This window comes from Paroedura picta, chromosome 3 (assembly GCF_049243985.1).
Source record: "Paroedura picta isolate Pp20150507F chromosome 3, Ppicta_v3.0, whole genome shotgun sequence".
NCBI lineage: Eukaryota > Metazoa > Chordata > Lepidosauria > Squamata > Gekkonidae > Paroedura > Paroedura picta.
In genome coordinates this window covers 156,738,985-156,758,975 of record NC_135371.1, presented here as the reverse complement: position 1 = coordinate 156,758,975, position 19,991 = coordinate 156,738,985, and the positions used below count along the sequence as shown (strand labels likewise).

General features: G+C 44.6%; 1 protein-coding gene across 1 annotated transcript in view; it reads right to left on the bottom strand.

Moving 5' to 3' along the window:
* LOC143831209 (uncharacterized) overlaps positions 1-19,991 on the bottom strand; it is a 51,731-nt gene that overhangs the window by 4,482 nt on the left and 27,258 nt on the right. Inside the window, exons 11-14 of the mRNA XM_077324273.1 lie at positions 7,790-8,039; positions 2,898-3,109; positions 2,361-2,421; positions 892-987 (exon numbers count right to left, since the gene is read on the bottom strand). Of these exons, the coding sequence (XP_077180388.1) occupies positions 892-987; positions 2,361-2,421; positions 2,898-3,109; positions 7,790-8,039 (619 nt within the window). The remainder of the gene's footprint in view (positions 1-891; positions 988-2,360; positions 2,422-2,897; positions 3,110-7,789; positions 8,040-19,991) is intronic.

The following is a 19,991-nucleotide window of genomic DNA, read 5'->3' as shown; positions in this document are numbered from 1 at the left end:
TCAAACAAAAGCTGGACTTAAAAGGACCAATGATTGGGTTACTCTGTTTTGAGCCTTTTTTGTGATCAATTTTGTGGCAGTGTATTGGATCAGTGGTAGTCAACCTGTGGTCCTCCAGATGTCCATGGACTACAATTCCCATGAGCCCCTTACAGCGTTTGCTGGCAGGGGCTCATGGGAATTGTAGTCCATGGACATCTGGAGGACCACAGGTTGACTACCCCTGTATTAGATGAATAATGACAGGCGCTTGCATGACACCTATAAAGACATTGTTGCAGGGACTAACGTTTAACCTAAATTATCTCTACCACTGTGCATGCAGCATGGAATTATCCTCTGTTTCTCTCTGTTCCTGCAGACCCTTCAGATACCTGGAAAGATAATTCCCAGACCTGTGGGACACCTGCGGAGGGAAGGCCATGTAGGTTAGAGGGGGTTGGATTGTAGATTGGGAAGGGGGTGAAATGGCTCTTCCTTCCTCTACAGCCTAGCTCTGCTGAAGGAAGTAGTAAAATTCAGCCTCTCAGTCCAGCCCACCAATCCACCCACAGCTATTTCTTCACATGGTTCCTTCAACTCCAGAAATGGTATTTCTGGATAGGCAGAAAGCCCTGCAGGGATGGAGAGGTTAAAGAAGACTCTGTGCATCTCCGATGTGTGAATGGCTGAATACATTCCAAGTCTTCAGAGGGAGCGTCGTTATTCTCATCTAACAGCTAAGGCAACCAAGGTACAGACATAACATGACCCCGTAGTTATTCAACAACTCTATATGGTAATATTGGGACACGACCGTACATCTAAATATGGAACCTTTTCAAACCCCCGCCCCCCCTGTATCCTTAAGGGCAAATTTCCTGCGTGGTTCATGGGATAGGGGATTTTTACCTGTGAAAAAACATATTTCAAGGCTTCCAGCTCCTGAGCCAGCACATCTACTTTAGCTTCCAGCTCTTCCTTGGTGAGGAAGACAGAATCCACATCCTGGGAATAAAGCATGTAAGAGAATGCATTGGCAATGGGATTTTTGAGACGATAGAAAATAGAAGCTACAATATGCTGCAGGGAGATTTTTACTTTTTACAGGCCAATAGAGCCAGAAGTTAGCCCACTTGAAGTCAGGTGGCCTCCTGCATGTTACATCATCATCATCATCATCACCACCACAACATCAACCACTTAATTTTTATAGCCTGCCCTTCCTGGGTGTAAGTAGGTTCCATTGGGATTCATGGAGCTTATTCATTAGTCAATGTTAAGTTTGATTTTACCCACCACGTTTTCCAAACTGGCCATTCCTTCCATCATACAAATGCTGTGAATCCCGTTTCCTGCACAATTGATGCATCTTTCATGCTTATTTATTTCTGTTTAAAAAATACACATTAGGCAACTTCCCTTCTACCTCTGCCTAAACATGTTGGAAATATTTTGAATGACACGCTGGCCCAATGAAATAGCAGACCCTGATCCAGAGTCCTTTGGACAAGCTGCTGCCCGTCGTCTCACGATGCCGCCTAAGGTGCAAATTCTAAAAATGTTTGTCCGTATCAATGTAATCTATTTTATGCAGTTACAAACAAGAAGACTGTAATTATCCATCACTCACAAGATGATATACCACATTTGGCACTTCGGAAAGCTTTCTTTAAATATTTTTTTGGGTGGACCTGACAGCCATTTGTCCATTGTATTGAATGTACTGTGATTGATGAATAGTAATGCAGTATGTTTACTTGTTTGCTGCAACTTTAGAGACAAGGACTAGGAGTAGTGGGCTCAAATTACAGGAAAGGAGGTGCTACTTAAATATTAGAAAGTGTTGGGATGAGCACCTGTCAGGGGTGGGAGTCCCTGAAAAAATGGGGGGATGGACTGGATGGACTCTTCCACCCCTGTGTGATCCTGATTTGGAATGGTTTTTCGTGACTGTATAATAAATTGAAATCTGATGTTCACAAGATAAGCAAGTTGAGGACCCTTCCAGTGGTAAAACCTCCATTTACTCCAGTGAAGAAGGGTGGTTTTGCGCATGCATCTCATGAGCACCATTATGCCCTTTTCATCAAAGTGCATGAGGAAGCCACTGTGCATGAGGCACTTCCACTCTGCCATTGCATTTGCCCTGAATCATAGAATCATAGAATCATAGAATCATAGAATCATAGAATCATAGAATCATAGAATCATAGAATCATAGAATCATAGAGTTGGAAGGGGCCATACAGGCCATCTAATCCAACCCCCTGCTCAACACAGGATCAGCCCTAAGCATCCTAAAGCATCCAAGAAAATGCTTTATTTCCATGCTTTATTTCCCTGGTTTTATTTCCATTTTTTCCAGATCAGAGCCTCACCTTCTTGAGCACCACAAACTCATTCTCTGCAGCCGTGCGCCTGTTGACTTCGTCTTCATATCTGTTTCGACAAAAAAGGGAGGGAAAACCCAAGATCAATAGCTTGCTCTTATTTGTTAGAGGAATCAAAACAGAAAGCAGCTTGTTTTGACATGCTTGGACTGAGCCGTTGATCTTACTATAAACATATACCTGCGTAAAAAAAAACCCAACATGGGGGCCTTGGACTGAGCCAATGGGATTCATGTTTTTAGTAGAAACATGAGCCATCTCCCACCATATAATGAATTTTTTTTCAAGGCATACGTTGAAATGAGCTGAAAACCACTTCAGCACAATTCAGGGAAATTAAGTATACAATTGGCTGCAACTGGTTGCCTCTTCAAAGGTGAAAGATTGGTTGAGCAACATAATGGGTGGCAGAAGAACTTTCAACGAAAATCCCTTTCCACCTAGCTTTGAGGCATTGGAGGTTGGGGGGTGAATAGTTAGGCTGACTGCCAAGTTTCCCCCCCCTCCCCCATTGGTTTTACTTACTTTGACCGGTATTCCTCTACTAGTTCTTGCATGTTCTTCTGTTCATGGTCCAGTTTCCCCCTCTCATTCAAGACACACTCCAGCTGTTTCTTAAGGGTGGCCAGGAAATTCTCATAGTAGGTTTCAATGTTCTTCCGTGTAGGTTGGACGCATTGTTGGAGCAGTTCCCATTTGGTGGCAAGTACTTTGTTCTGTTGTTCCAGAGATCGGACCTGCAAGGCAAACGTGATGCTAGGGATACTTTTCTGATGGCAAGACCGTCAACAGATTGTCACTGCCGCTTGCATTGTGCAGTTCAGCGTACCTGAAATCTCACTCTAGCACTCGTTTCAAATATCCAGGTGCACTCTCTAAAATCTGGAGATTTTTTTGAAACTCGACTTGGCTGTTATCTTGGCTTTGTAATGACTCTTGAGGTGGACCCCAGTTCTCATAACGATCATTTCTCAGGGCAGTGACAACTATTAGGCAGTGACAAACTTCTTGTGCTACAGTCAAGCTATGTAGACCATGCAGATTAGGCCCCTCTGTAGGCCCTTCTATAGGCCCCTTGGCTGTACATTGCCGGTAAATACTCTCCGGGGCAATGGTGACTGCTGCGGTAGGGTGTAAGGGGATGAGATTGAGCAGGGGTTGAGCAGGGGGTTGCGTTGAGCAGGCGGTTGGACTAGATGGCCTGTATGGCCCCTTCCAACTCTATGATTCTGTGATTCTGTGATTCTATGAGATGGGGGAGTTTTGTAGACTGTTTTTTTTGCCACCAATATTGTTATCTGTAGTGGGTTTTGTGTGGGTTTTAATGTTCTTATTGTGAACCGCAACAAACGGGTCGAGCTAGGAGTGGCGGTCAACAAGTACAGTAATACATACATTCATAAATAATAAATAAATAAAGTAAGTAAGTTTCCAATTTTTGGTGCATTGATTTTAAATATTTAGGTGTGGCGTTGATAATTAATAGTGCAGTGGCCCTTAACTCTATGCTTCTAGGGAATGTGTGTATCATGATACTGTATGGCAGGCAAAATGATGGCCAAGTAGGGTTGCTTGCCTCCAGGCAGGACATGGGGATCCGTTTCCAGGAGAAAACCGATGCTTTGGAGCAGGGGTAGTCAAACTGCGGCCCTCCAGATGTCCATGGACTACATTTCCCAGGAGCCCCTGCCAGCAAATGCAAATGCTGGCAGGGGCTCCTGGGAATTGTAGTCCATGGACATCTGGAGGGCCGCAGTTTGACTACCCCTGCTTTGGAGGGTGGACTCTAAGGCCTTGTATTTCCTGAGGTCCCTGTCCTTTCTGGGCTACATTCACAAACCTCCAAGATTTCCCAACCTAGATCTGGCAAGGCTACCCTTCCATCCCATGCCAGTGGCCAAGGGAACCTGGCTACACTATAGCCAAGGTACATATTAGAAAAAGGTGTATAGGTGACATGGCACAGTGCAGACTGCCCCTCGATCCTGAACATTCAAATGGGTTGCTTTCTAGTGGGTGAGCCTTGCCAGTCCCACTTTTCACCTCACAGAATGAGAGGCCATAAATGAATTTATGAAGCTGCCTAATGTTGAATTACACCCTCGGTCCCTCATGGTCAGAACTCATGTCTACTCTGATTGGTATAGCTCTCCATGATGTCAAGTATAGGTCTTCCATAAAACCTGGTACCTGATCCTTTTAACTGGAGGAGCTGGGGCCTTGTGCATGCCTAGCAGATATTCTACCACTGAGTCATTGCCCCTCCTAATGTGGGCAATTGCTTTTTGGCTCCATAGGTCGGTTTAAGCCATTTTAACTGTGAGGAATGTTTGCCCTGACATCCTGAAGGCGGTAGCCTCCTTCCTCTAGTGTTCTGTAATAAGCACGAAATTGGTTTGTTCTAAACCACAGCTTTAAAAGAAAATTGTAGTCTTGTTAAACCCAAGACAATGTGTCATGCTGTCCTTCTGGACTCAGAAGAGACAAATGTTTGTCTAAGAATACTTTAGATCAGGGATAGTCAAACTGCGGCCCTCCAGATGTCCATGGACTACAATTCCCAGGAGCCCCCTGCCAGCATTCGCTGGCAGGGGGCTCCTGGGAATTGTAGTCCATGAACATCTGGAGGGCCGCAGTTTGACTACCCCTGCTTTAGATGAACTGAGTCATAGACCTCCAATTGTTCAGAAATTGGAGAAACCAAGGCCAAATCTCTCTTGACAGTTAACTTATGTGTTGGATAAGACTGCCTCCTATTTCTCTCTGGAAAATGAACAAACTCTTCAAGCACAGGTTCAGGAACAGGAGTACTAAAGAGGCCTAGACTGCCCTTTGCAGCAGAATGAAATGATGGAATCCTGAGGTGAAAAAGAAAATCGGTCAAGTTGCAAGTAGGGTTGCTGCCCTCCAAGAAAGGCTGGAGATCTCCCCGGATTATAACTGATCTCTAGATGACAAAGATCAGTTCCCTTGAGGAAAATGGCTGCTTTGAAGGGGGCACTCTTTGGTATCACATCCCTGCTGAACCATCTCGCCCCCCTAAACTGCACCCCACAGAGGCTCAACCCCCAAATCTCCAGGAATAGCTACATTAGTTGCAGAGAAGGAAAGCCATTTTGGAATACTCCTTTTTTGTTTAAAAAAAAATCCTCGTAAATAAAAATCTAACACATCAGGGAGAAAGAGTCTGGAACAGTTCTCCCTCATGTGTTACAGCTCCTACACAAGCACTCTGCCTATCGTTGACTGCTCTGGGCTTGGAAATTTGGAGATTCTGGGGGGTGGACTCTGGAATGGGGTTTAAAAAGGGGAGGAGCCTCATTGCAATATAATGCCACCCTCCAAAACAGCCATTTTCTCCAGTGGAACTGATCTCTGTCTTCTAGAGATTTTTGTAATTTAGGGAGCTCTTCAGAGCCCATTTGAAGGCTAGATTCAAGTGGGTAGCCATGTTGGTCTGAAGTAGCCCAATAAAATCAGAGTCCAGCAGCACCTTTAAGACCAACAAAGATTTATTCAAGGCACGAGCTTTCAAATGCAGGCACTCTCCCTGAAGGCTGGCAACCTGGAACCACACTGAGTGATGCAGCCACATACCCTCATGTTACTGAGTTTCGTGATATACCTTTTGTGCTACAATAGCTATTTTGCAAGTTATTTTTGTTGAAGTTCAGAAGCGTGTCCCATTCGGGAGATGGTGGTTTGTTGCTGGGCTAAATAAGCTTCTCTATCCTCTCCAGCAGGGGTGGCCAGACAGGGGTTCTCCAGATGTCTATGGACTACAATTCCCATGAGCCTCTGCCAGCATGTGCAGTATGGGCATCTGGAGAGCCACAGTCAGACCACTCCTGCTCTATAGAAAGGAATATAGGGGAGGGGGAGAGAAAGATGGAAGAAAGTAGAGCAGGGACAGAAGAACAAAACTTAATGTTAAGAATCCTGCCTTATGTTATCTCCTGGCTCACATTACGCTACAAAACCCCTTTGAGTCTAAACATTTTTTGTCCTCTTTTTAGCCACATATGGGCTAAAACTGCAGCTGCAGAGACTGTATTGAATTGCTGGTTCTTATTGAGAATTGCCATGTAATAATTACTGCGGACAGATCCTGATTTGTGTTTTGTACAATTCTAAGATGTGGGGGCTAAAATGGGAGTCTCCATGCAGGAGTTTTATTTATTTATCTGTGAACTTTGCCTTTCAGCCACAGTTTTGCAGAAGAAGGGGTGGGAAATGGCCTAAATGGGGCTAAGTAGCCTATAATATACATATAAACGCCGTGGAAAAAAATAGCATAACATTTTAAGCAAAAAAAAAAAAAAACGGCATTAAAAACTGGAATACCAGCAGACAAACAGGTGAAACAAAAAGGCTGGCGAGTGATGGGAAGGGGATTGCATTAAGGTGCCCTTCATTTGGAGTGAATGGGGACTATTTGCCAAGAGCTCTTGCCCCATGAGGCTTGATATAAACCATTTTCATTTTGCAGATGACAGTCATGCCTAAGAGATACAGTTCTATTGTTCTCTGCAATCTCCCAAATAAACATACAGCATTTAATTTTACAAGCTCCCAGATTTATGTAATCTATGTAAAACAGAATGGACCCAATTGAAGACCCAAATGAGGAACAGAGAATTCGGGGTGGGGGGGAGTAGGGTTTTGAAACTCTCCTCCTATTTTGGGGCTCTCAGAAACTGGGGGAAACTTACCAGGCAGGAGGGGGAGGCAATAAGCAGGAAATAAATGCAACGTGTTGATGTCACCTGGAAGTGATGCAGGCACACTGGTGACATCGGAGGGCACTGCTTTGTTTTAAGGGGTAAAACTCTATGATTAGAGGCCAATTCTACCACAGAGTTTTTGCCCCAAAGCCCCCTATGTTACATTCATTTTTGGTGCTCCTTCCTACTCCTGGAATACAGACATCCTAATCGCCTACTGGCAACTACAAGGGAAGAAACCAAATGATAGAACAGTCACTGAAGCAGCTGGTTTGTCTCTGGCCTCTGAGCAGAAGGCCTCACGAAATAATCTCTTTTTCACCCTGAGTTCCTGTACACAATATAGGCTTAATAATCCGGATCTACTTTAAAGTGCAGGGGAAAGATTTGGAAAGAGCAAAAGAGCTCTGAACTCGACAGTTACACAAAATGGCGTTGAAGCCCAGGGAGAGTCGTGACTTCAAATACATCTGCATATTGGTTGGTTAGGGAGGGTTAGGGGGTGGTAGGATGAGGGAGCACCACAGCTGACAGCAGCAAGACCTTAGAGAGAGAGAGAGAGAGAGAAAGGAGCAACGGAGGCATGAAGAGCACAAAAAGAAAGCTGGAAGGAAGTGCAGCATTCCACAGGTATGTCTTCTACACTTGGAGCAGCTAGGAGAAGGAAGACGCGTAATGTCCATGCACTCTCACCTTATCAATGAAGCAAGCAAACTGGTTGTTAAGTGTCTTCATCTGCTCTTTCTCGTGCGCTCGGGCTTTCTGCTCCTCTGGATCAACTCCGACAGAAATGGGCCTCAAGAGACGCTCATCGATGCTGACTCGTCGGATCACTTTGCCTCTGCCCGGAATCCCACCCATCCCACCAAAACCTCCAAGTTGGCCCTGAGCATCAGCATAGCCTCCTCCAAAGCCTCCGTAGCCCATGCCCCCCATCATCCCCATGGTCTGCCCACCCATGCCGCCGTAGAGGTGTCCTCCGTAGCCCGGACTGTAAGCGATCCTTCGGCCTCCGCTACTGTAGTTATTGAGGCTCATGCTGGTGTAGCTACCAGCTCCATATTGAGTCCCAACTGGCTGGCACACTGTGGCACAGCTGCCATGACCACCACCAAGGCCACCCATGACAGAAACAGAAGAAAAGGCCCTTTGTCCACCCACGTACCGTGGACCGGCACACACGTTCATGGTAGTTTTGGGGGAGTTAAGCAAGCTGGGTTAGTGAAGCGGCTGGAACGCGGGGAAGAGCAGAGGGGTGAAGGACAGAGCGATTCCTTTGATTTGAAAACAGGTGCGTCTCCCTTATATAGGGTTCGAGACCTGCATGGAGTGCAGAAAAATTAAATGAAACAGCATGGGTTTGGTCTGCCTGGCAGCTAGAAATGGTTTCTCCAGAGCAGCCCGTGCTCCAGAGCAAACACTTATCGTACACAAAATAGCATTAAATTAAAAAAAAACTTGCTTTGCATGCAAGCTTTGCTCAAACAGAGGCCTTCATGTTTGTCTTAATTAATCCGCTTCTCCAGTGTGTAATTATCTTTCGGCAAAATGCTTTGGATGACTTCGTCACAGGCGAGTTTCACTTCCAGCTTCACCCCCTTCTTATTTTTAATTACGGCAAAGCCAAATACCAAAGGGACTTGTTGTTAATGAGAAATTCAGGATCTCATTTTTGCTCCCTGAGTCTTGGGGTGGACGGAGCGTAGACGGCGTGGAGAGCTGTCATTGAAATTCAGCTCAGAGCAAAATTGGAAAGGAATTGATGGGCACCTCCCTGGGCAGAAGCCACCCAGGAAAGCCACAACAAACAATCTCAGTAACTCTAGTGAGATTTCTCAGGCACTTGGGGAGCAGCAGGGAAGACAAAATCATTAATGTTTATCAGATTTTGTTGTGTGTGTGTGTGGGGGGGAACTCCAGCACAAATTTGAAGTTTCCTCAGAGGCATTTGAGGGAAGTCAAAGGAATTTTGAGAACATCCATGACCTTTCTTAGATCATGGGGTTCCAAAATTCCCTTTTGCAGCTGGGCGAGGGGAAGGGCAGTATCTGTTTCAGGAGACAGCACTTCTAACCCTAATTGACTCTGAATGGTTGAATAAACATACGTACCGTTGAGGGTGGGGTTCTGAGTGGACTGGACTTAGCTCGAGGGGTAGGGCTGTCAGCCCTGGGTTGGGAAATTCCTGAAGTTTTGGGAGGTGGAGCTGGGGGAGGGCAGGGTTTGAGAATGGTAAGGACCTTGGGAAGGGATTATAACACAAAGGCCACCCTCTAAAGCTGTCATTTTCCCCAGGGGAATTGATTTTGGTCCTCTGAAGATCGATCATAAAAGTGGGGGATTTCCAGGTGCCACCTGGAGGTTGACACCACTACCAAAGGGTCAAAACAGAAGTGTCCTCTTTTGGAAGGAATGTTTCAGGAAATTGATCTTGTTTACTAGTCAAAGTATGGCTGGATCACAGTTCTGAAGCGTGACCAAAATTTTGCTGGCTACAATGCAGCGTGCATGTATCCTGAGTTTACATGCCTTGCATATCAGTTGTTGACCTAGCACTGGGTCATGCCATGCATGGTATCTGTTGTGCTTTGAGCTGTCTATGATTCCCTTCAAAGGCAGGCTGGATTAGAAGCAGACACATGCAAGACCTCTTATAGAATCATAGAATCATAGAGTTGGAAGGGGCCAAACAGGCCATCTAGTCCAACCCCCTGCTCAACGCAGGATCAGCCCTAAGCATCCTAAAGCATCCAAGAAAAGTGTGCATCCAACCTTTGCTCTTGATAACTTTGTGGCAAATCTTTTGAAATGGTTTCCTTGAACAGGGTTGCCAACCTCCGAGATTACAACCTACCTCCAAGGAATGGAGATCTGTTCACCTGGAGGAAACAGCCATTTTGGAAGGTGGCCTGCATAACATTACACCCTATTGAACTCCCTCCCCTCCCCAAACCATGCCTTCCTCAGGCTCCACCCCCCAAACCTCCAGATAGTTCCCAACCTGAAGCTGGCAACCCTAGCCTGAACATTTTAATTGAGTTTTACTGAAGGTTAAATTACTGTAGGTATGGATCACTGCATTTGCTTATGCAATAACTTGGGTGCTGGAATCATAGAGATGCATCAAGTGACCGTGATTCTAATTTACAGCTATTAAACAGACAACCCTTTAGGTCTCAGAACGCAGATATCCGAATTCTTCATTTGTGTATTTCAGCTGGGGAGAGGGTAAAGATTTGTGTAAGCCACTGACATTTTGGTCACAAGGTTTTCCTTCTGGCACCAGGCAGAGCTCCCTATTACCCAGGTGACTTCTGTTGGTTCTATGCAAGGAAGCGCTGGGAGGGCATGGTTGATGGGGTGGGCACAAGGAGCTCCATTTTGCAGGCCCTATGGAACTGTTTGAGTTCTGATAGGGCCTTGATTTCATTGGGGGCCTCGTTCCACCAGATTGGGGCCATGGATGAAAAGGCACTGGGTATGGTTGAGTCCAGGGAGATTTCTTTGGGGCCAGAGATCACCAGATTGTTGGGGTAGATAGATTGTTGGACTAGATATTCCCCGTTTTTCTGGGAATAGTAGATGGTCCTTGAGGTATGTAGGACCCTGACTGCATATGGCCCTGAATTATTCTTCCCCCTTGCCCCATTTCTGTGTTGCTAGATGCTTCTGATCTGTGCAATACAGAGAGGAAGTAGTGGGCAGGGCTTCCATACCAAAGCTGTCAGTAACGTTGTAGTTTCCTCTTTAGATATTCATAGGATGTGCATTCTTGCCATCTTTTGGGGCCCTTATTCCCGAGGCACAGGCCTCCGTGCAAACCTGATTAACGATAATGAGGAATGAGGAATTTCCAATACTAAAATATTCATGTTAAATTCCCACACCGGAAAATAGTTATTACACAACCTTTATTACACAACCCTCTGGCTTTTTGGCTTCCTGTGAAATGCCCAGTTGACCTCTAGACCATCCGGTATCATTTGGCATTACCAGACAGTTGTGTCTGTGGGAAAGGTGAGCCCTTATTTAAGTGAAACCGATCCACACCTTACAGAACCATTCTCCTCAGCATTTCCATCCTTCTAAATCCACTTAGGAGGGCCCTTATAAAGGAATCCTTTATTCTGGTCCATTGTCTCATTTAGCCTTAGTTGAAAACCTGCTTCTCACCACCTGATTGCTTTGAAATACCACATCTAGGCAGCTTTTGTGTTTTCTAAGAGCTTTGATCTGGTGGATGGGAAACCACAGCAAGCCTCATTATCACTTTGCATAGATAGCTGTCCCTAAAGCGGTTTCGGTGGACAGGTTCTCTGGAATACAAACAGTACCATGATGTTGGGTGCCCTCCAAACATTAGGAGGCCAACGAGATGACTACGTGAGACACTCAGTACCTTCCAACACTAACCAAGGATCTGGTATTACATTATTTGGGAGTAGCGCTATAGCATCTCCGCTGTAAATGTGAGTTGAGCCTTGGCAGAGCATGGGACAACTGGGTCCTGGCATTGACTAACCCACCTGCCAGTTGATGCACTCATCCCACCACAGTGTGCCTGCAAATGTCACACTCTACAAGGACAATCTCCACTATGAGGTCTCTCCTGCCATTTGAGCCACTGCTTCTCAGCTTTTTGAAGCACAAGGCTTGCTGCCAAGGACAGGGTTTTAATGCCAACGAAAGGCAAATGACAAGCAAAGGGATGCAGTCCATGTGTGTTGTGCCTTCAGGTTGCTTCAGGCTTATGGTGACCCTATGAATTAGTGACTTCCAAGACATCATATCATTAACAGCTTTGCTCAGGTCTTGCAAATTAAGGGCCGGGGCTTCCTTGATTGAATCAATCCATCTCAGGTTGGCTCTTCCTCTTTCCTAGCTGCCTTCAACTTTTCCTAGCATTATTGCAGCGCTGACTCACCTTAGCCATAAGATTGACACGGCTGGGGAGCTGGGGCAAAAAGGGTGTGCATGCCAGTGAGAATGCGCGGTTGGCATGGGGGAATGACGCAATGCATCATTCAGGGCAGGCTGGCATATGTGCCACTTTTTAATAGCCTGGCCTCTTGCATGAGAACAGCTACCCACCCACCTACCCCCTTTGTTATGGATATTGTAGTTGTACAGGTTGGGAGGTAACGGGTTATGGTTGAGTGTTACGTTACGTTATAAATTTTTGTTATAGCCTATGGGTTGCATGGAAGGGAGCCTAGGCTGGGGGAGATCCGGCCTGCATGACAGACTCCCCATGTTGGGGGCCTCTCTAAAGAGGTGGCAATTTGTGAACAGTGGCCAACTGGGATGGGAAGGCAGTGCTCGCCTTGCCAGGTGGCCTGGGAAATATCAAACAAGGTGTTCACCTTGCTATGGTTTTACCAGGTGGACGCTTCCCTGGTGGAAGGGTTCCTACAACCAGGAGACCCAAGTTCCCAGCTGGGAACTAGGTGCCGTTAGGGTCCTGGTAGGGTGAATGGAATTCACCCATACAGGCTCCCTATTCCATGTTTGGGCCAACACTCCTTTTGGGATGTTGGAATAAACAGCTGTGGCCATGTTTAAAGCCAAAATGCAGGTGTGCACGTCCTTACTGGAGCCCCTAATATGCCCCTATGCTAGTCAATTGTCTCTTCTGGGGATAGATGAGTGATAGGGTTGTGAGTGTCCTGCATAGTGCAGGGGGTTGGACTAGGTGACCCATGAGGTCCCTTCCAACTCTATTATTCTACGATTCTGATTATATTATTATAGTCTTATCCAGGGAGTCCTCTTATGATGTGACCTGAATACAAGAGCCTCACTTTAGTCATTTTAACTTCTAGAAGAAATTCAGACTTAATTTAATCTAGAACTGACTTGTCTTCTGGATGGCCAGATGCCCCTCCCCATTGGATAAGGCTTTCGGATGTAACAAGGCGACCCCAAGTGTGGCCACCTCCCCAAGCAACAGTTTATGTTATATAGTTCTATGGTTAACAATTTAAAGATTTGCAATGTTTACAAGTTACAAAGCTGACAACTTAATGAGTTTAATTTCTATGTATTGTACCAATATTACGATGGCATCTGTGAACTGCGAATTCATGCTGTCAACTGCCGTGAGCCGCAAGAGAAGAGCGGTATAAAAATAAAATAAAATAAAATAAAATAAAATAAAATAAAATAAAATAAAATAAAATAAAATAAAATAAAATAAAATAAAATAAAATAGAAATAAAAAATAAATCTCGGTCAAACTCTTCTCAACATCACATTTCAAATAAATCATCCCCCCCCCCGGTCATCTTTCTTTATTTATCAGTTTTCAGATCATACATTGAATGGAGAATACCACAGTATGACTTGTCTTGATCCTGGTTTCCATCAACTCATCCTTACACTTAAGAATCTTTTTTAGTTCCTTCATGGCTTTTCTCCCAAGTCTCAATTTAATTCTGATTTCTTGGCTGCAGTCTCCCTTTCAGTTGATGATAGAACCAAGGGTCAGAAAATCTTAAATAATTTTAGTTTCATAGAAATGTAGAATTATAGAACCAGAGAGTTGCAAGGTACCTCCAGGGTCATCTAGCACAACCCCCCCACAGAATGTTGGAAATTCAAGCCAAAAAATCTTTTGCATTAATTTCCTCAAATTGGTTCTGGTCCCACCCTCTGGAGCAATAGAAACAACAATGCTCCATCCTCAATGAGACAGCCCTTCAAGATGGCTATCATATCATCTCTTAGTCGTCATCTCTCCAGGCTAAACAGATCAAGCACCCTCAACCTTTCCTCATACATCTTGGTTGCTTCATCATCAAGCTTAAAATTGTATAATTTCCCAATTGTCATTACTTTCATCTTCTTGATAGTCAGCTGTAATCCCAATTTAGCACTTTCTGCTTTGACCATCATCAGTAGTTGTTTCAAGTCTTTGCTAGTGGTTAAGAGCAACCTGAAGAACTGGGTTTGATTCTTTAACCTGAAGATCTGGGTTTGATTCTCCACTTTTCCACATACAGCCACTTGGGTGATCTTGTACTAGTTACAGTCCTTCTAGAACTGTTCTCACAGAGCAGTAATACCAGGGTTCTCTCAGTGTTCTCTCAGCCCCACATACTTCTCAGGGTGTCTGTTGTGGGGAGAGGAAAAGACGGTGATTGTAAGCCGCTTTGGAACTCCTTCAGGTAGTGAAAAGCAGGATATAAAAAACAACTTTTCTTTTCTGTCAGTAATGTGGTGTCATCTGTGTATTTCAAATTGGTAATGTTCCTTCTGTTAGTTTCCAGCCCACCTTCATCTGAATCAGATTTCCTTGCGATATGTTCTACATATACATTGGAGAGACAGGTAGATAAAATGCATCCTTATCTGACATCTGGACCAATTAGAAACCATTCTGTTTCTCCATGTCCTGTATAAGTTCCATATTAAAACAATCAGAAGTTTTCCCACACCCATATCTTCTAAAACCAATGATTAGTGCTACAGTATTAGCCAGCATCCTGGGTGATCTAAGGATGTGGGGTGGGGTGGGGGGCTCTTCCCTAGCTAGCCTTTCATGGGGAGAGAATGCTCTTCATGAATGAGTAGCATCAACTGAGCCCTTAGAGTGTGCCATGGCCCATATTTTTTCATCATATTATTATTTCAGCCCAGAAGGGTGACCTTGGACCAGTTACAGTTCTCTCAGGGATCTCTCAGACCATTTCTGCACTAGTGCTATCCCTTGCTTTTAACTTTTTAAACTGCTGAACGTTGTGTTCGTTTCCACACTGATTTTGCCTGTTCAGCCATAGACCCAAATTGTGCACTCACTTACCCCGCAGTTAAGGAATCCCTGGATGCAGCGATTTCATTTTCTAGACTCGATTCCAACTCAGGGTTGCCCAATGGAGAAATCCTTGCATTCGTGGTTTCTCCCTAGGCTACCATTTTGATTTGTGCATGTTCCCTTCCTTGTCACCATCCTCCCTTCATCCCAAAACCTCTGACTTCTTTTTTTAAAAAAGGGGTGATCTCATTACAACTCTGTCACTAACCATTTAAAAAGTGTCTTGATTGTTGCACAGCAGCAGTGTTGTATCTAGGGTTGGGTGCTTGGGCGTCCAAAGTGGCCGCTTGCACCCGAAGCAGCAGGGAGGGGAGGCATGAGCATCAATGCCCCCGCCTCCCCTTCCCCCCACAACATGGCGCTGGCTGCTTCAGACGTCAAAGCGCCCAACCCTAGTTGTAACACAATAACCTATGTTTGTTTGTTTTGTAATCTCTTCTCATATACTTAGGTGGAGAACTGGGGAGGTGATCAATATGTCTGAGAATGAAAAGAAAGGTACAAAAAGAAGGGGAAGAGAGCAGAGCATGCTGGGAGGCTGCCTCCTTCCAAATCAGATGCAGAAAACGTGGCAAATTTCAGCCTGGGAAACAAGGGGAAGAAAGTCCAAATGCGGAAAGCCAAGCTTCAATTTGCAGCATTCAATGGAAATTCAGGCTAAAACAAGGTATGTCTCAACTACGGAAACAGCTTCAGCCTCGCCTGGCTCACAGGGTGTCTGTTGTGGGGAGAGAAATGTTAGATGATTGTCAGCCACTTTGAGACTCCTTCAGGTAGTAAAAACAGGGTACAAAAACAGGTCTTCTTCCGTCAAGCGTTCACCAAAACATTCTGCCACTCCTTTTCATTCCTGAGATTCCCAGTGCTTGCATGTGGCACAGAATGCCTCTTCTGATATCATGCTTTGAGGCATGGGAGTTAACGTGTAGGAACATTCAAAACATGGTGTTTAAATTCCAAGCAGGAATCACAAACATCAAATAGGAAACAGCCCTCAGATACTAACAGGACGACAGAAGTGCCAATTTGGTGAGTTCTCTTGTTCTACGGCATCTGTAGAACTACCTGAAAATCAGGGCTGTCATGTATCAAGCAGCTGAAGAAAGCAAAGATCTTTCCAGTGAATTACAAGGAGCAAAATGTGCTTAACTAATAATGCTGACTGGTTGGGGGCTGGAAAGGGAGGCAGGTTATGGATATTGGGTGGAACTGATTGCATCCACACCGGCAACCATTCCTTCCCTAGATTGAAATTTCGTGATTGAAGGATAAGTGCATATATCAAAATCCCTGGTTGTCGGAGAAAAGGAGGTTGAGAGGGGACATGATAGCCCTCTTTAAGTATTTGAAAGGTTGTCACTTGGAGGAGGGCAGGATGCTGTTTCCGTTGGCTGCAGAGGAGAGGACACGCAGTAATGGGTTTAAACTACAAGTACAACGATATAGGCTAGATATCAGGAAAAAAATTTCACAGTCAGAGTAGTTCAACAGTGGAATAGGCTGCCTAAGGAGGTGGTGAGCTCCCCCTCACTGGCAGTCTTCAAGCAAAGGTTGGATACACACTTTTCTTGGATGCTTTAGGATGCTTTGGGCTGATCCTGTGATGAGCAGGGAGTTGGACTAGATGGCCTGTATGGCCCCTTCCAATTCTATGATTCTATGATTCTATGATTCTATGATTCTATGATTCTATGATTCTATTTTAATCTGGATAGGCCTGTGTCAGCCATATCTTTGGGAATGGGCAACTCTCTGTTTTTGGTGATTTTTCTATACTCACAAACAAAAGCATCTTCTCTTTAGAGATGCGGGGAGTGATGTGGCACAATTTGATTAGCCAGTAGTGGGTTTAAGACATCTGCTGAGGGTTTTCATTGTTGTATTGAGTTAGACATCAAGTGTGTGGACACGTGGGCAGTTGAGCCACACATGGATCATATACCAACCCCAAAGCTGAGCATCTAAGTATTGTAGCAGAAGCCCACCAAGTTGTAGCATATCATTTTGGAAGAATGTCATTTCACATCCATATTTTCACTGTTACATTGATAAGATGATCTGGACAGCAAGCATATGAATCCTCAAAATACTACTTAAATGTGTATTTTTTTTAAAATGAATACTCCTGCATTTCAAATAATACCAACAAACAGTCAAACGCTGACATAAAAGGTTGATTTTCCATGCCCTATCTTGAAAAACAAAATTTCTAGTTGTCAGACACTGGTAGCAAATATTTGGCAGATGTCCACATTGGTTTTTTTTTAAGACTATCTGGTAAATACCTAGCTTTGAATTTGGGGAGGACATTCATTATAATTCTAGTATGAGCTCTGACATTAGGGTAAGGCCATATGGGACAAGCAGAACCACCCTTGTCTGGGCTTTAACTCCTAACAACCTTTTAATCCGGATTTTAATCAGACTTTTTCCTCGCCCATTCAGAAACCACTGTGAGGAGATATCTTAAGAGATATCCATTGTTTTTTTTATGCTAGCAGCATTTCTTACCCTGAACTGAAAATTCCAAGAGTGTGGCTCACCAGTGGATTCCTACCTCCCATGCTAAGAGATATTTCCAGATTCTGGCTGGGAAGATTAGGAAGGCTCTTCAAGTTTCCATTTGTTGCCAGACCGGTTGTCTGTTTTACTTAGAAGATCACTCGAGCTGATTCCATATGAAGGGGAATTTCCATGGCGGTCATGTTGATTGAGCAGAGTGGAGATTTCATAGCACTATCCTGAATAATGTAATATAGAATCCGTTCTTAGTGCTAATGGTTGGAAAGTACTCTGTGTCCCATGTAGCCATCTAATTGACCTCTGAGTGCTTGGGGGACACCCGGCCTCATGGGACAGTGTACCCACCCATCCCTCCCTGGGTGTTAAAGCATTCATGTGTGGGATTTGTGCGTGGGGATTGTAATGGCTTGTCCTAGGGCAATTCTTTGTTAAAGTGGGTTTAGCTGTCGCTTCAGTTTGCTGTCACAACGTGGGGCGGTAGCAGCATGGGATTGGATCTATTTAAGGAAAACCAGCATGTGTGCTCATTTTTCCAAGGCATAAGGATTTCCTTAAGGGATCTTTGGGTGAGGGCTTTCAAGGGGCATGCCCAGCTTGGGAGACCCACATCCTGAGGTGGCAGGAGAAACCACTTAGTGGCAATTGTCCTTGTGGAATGTTATGTTTGCAGACAGACTGGAGTTGGAGATAAGCACATCAGCTGGCAGGCAGGTTAGTCAGCACCAGAATCTGGTTGTCCAATCTGTGCCAAGGCTTCTTAGCTGTAGCCACTTAGCATAGTGGCCACATTTATTTCAAAAGGTTGTGAATGTCTGTGTTATTGGGGGGTTGCCAAAAGGGATCATTTGCCTTCACTGCCCTCTCCCCCTCTTAACTGCTGGGGCTGCAAAGATCTTGTTTTTCAGGTATAAAACAAGTTTTTGCTGAGGGAAATGGATAATTTAAGATTTGTGCAAGTCACATGGAACCAAAAAAACAAAACACTTTGTGTGCAAGTCACATGGAACCAAAAAAGGGCACACTTACTGAAATGGTGAAAATCATAGAATAGAATCATAGAATCCTAGAGTTGGAAGGGGCCATACAGGCCATCTAGTCCAACCCCCTGCTCAACGCAGGATTAGCCCTAAGCATCCTAAAGCATCCAAGAAAAGTGTGTATCCAACCTTTGCTTGAAGACTGCCAGTGAGGGGGAGCTCACCACCTCCTTAGGCAGCCTATTCCACTGCTGAACTACTCTGACTGTGAAATTTTTTTTCCTGATATCTAGCCTATATCGTTGTACTTGAAGTTTAAACCCATTACTGCGTGTCCTCTCCTCTGCAGCCAACAGAAACAGCATCCTGCCCTCCTCCAAGTGACAACCTTTCAAATACTTAAAGAGGGCTATCATGTCCCCTCTCAACCTCCTTTTCTCCAGGCTGAACATTCCCAAGTCCCTCAACCTATCTTCATAGGGCTTGGTCCCTTGGCCCCAGATCATCTTCGTCGCTCTCCTCTGTACCCTTTCAATTTTATCTACGTCCTTCTTGAAGTGAGGCCTCCAGAACTGCACACAGTACTCCAAGTGTGGTCTGACCAGTGCCGTATACAATGGGACTATGACATCTTGTGATTTTGATGAAAATACTACATGTGGAATCCCCCTGCTGGGCAGCAGTTCTCTAGTATCTCCTACTGAGTCACAGATAAGCATATATGAACCTGCCTGAACTTCAAGTCAGATAAATAGTGGTTTAAGGATTTGGGGGGCCCACAGCACCAGAACCAGTTTAAGGATTTGTGAGGCCCTAGCAGAGTACGATTGAGGTGGGAGCAGCCAGACTGGAGAAAGAGGGGCTCCCCATAGTGGAAATGTGAAAAAATGGGGTTTGCGTAAAGCAGACCCACAGTGCGAAACAGCAGAATTAAACCCTTCTAAAATCACTGATGTTAAATGGGCATAACTCAGCTTAGGATGGTCCAGCTAGTAAGTTTGTGGCTGGGATAAGAACCGAATCAGGGACAGAGTTTATATATTATAAACATATATCTTATATTTTGGTTGTTCACCATTAAGGCAGGTTCTTAACACGCCTGCATCTCTGTATTTTTGCATGTTGTTTCAAAGTTCTATGGTTTTAAATTTCTTGTCTGTATTCAGTTTTACTCTGTTTTATTATTTATAAACTTCTCTCTTATATTTTGTAAAGGCCTATGGCTATATGCAAATAAATTTGACTTCAAGTTATATTTTGGTAGTTCTTTCATTATGCAAAGTACTTCAGATACATCATCACAGAAATGCTCATGCAAGGTGGGCCATTCTATGAATGCATTCCTTAAACAGAGTTGAATTGGTTTGTGAGTAGACTTGTTTGGGACTGGCCTCTTGGTCTGAATCCACGTGCCAAATGCAAGCATAGCTTGATGATACTCATGGTGGTTAGTGAGATTGTTGACCATTCCACCAACTGTGGTTTGTTAGGGTACATCTAACCAGGATGTGAAACCATGGATCAACGTTGGTTTATTAACCACCAGTAGGGCTGATCTAGATGATATGCCTTTGGAAGGCAT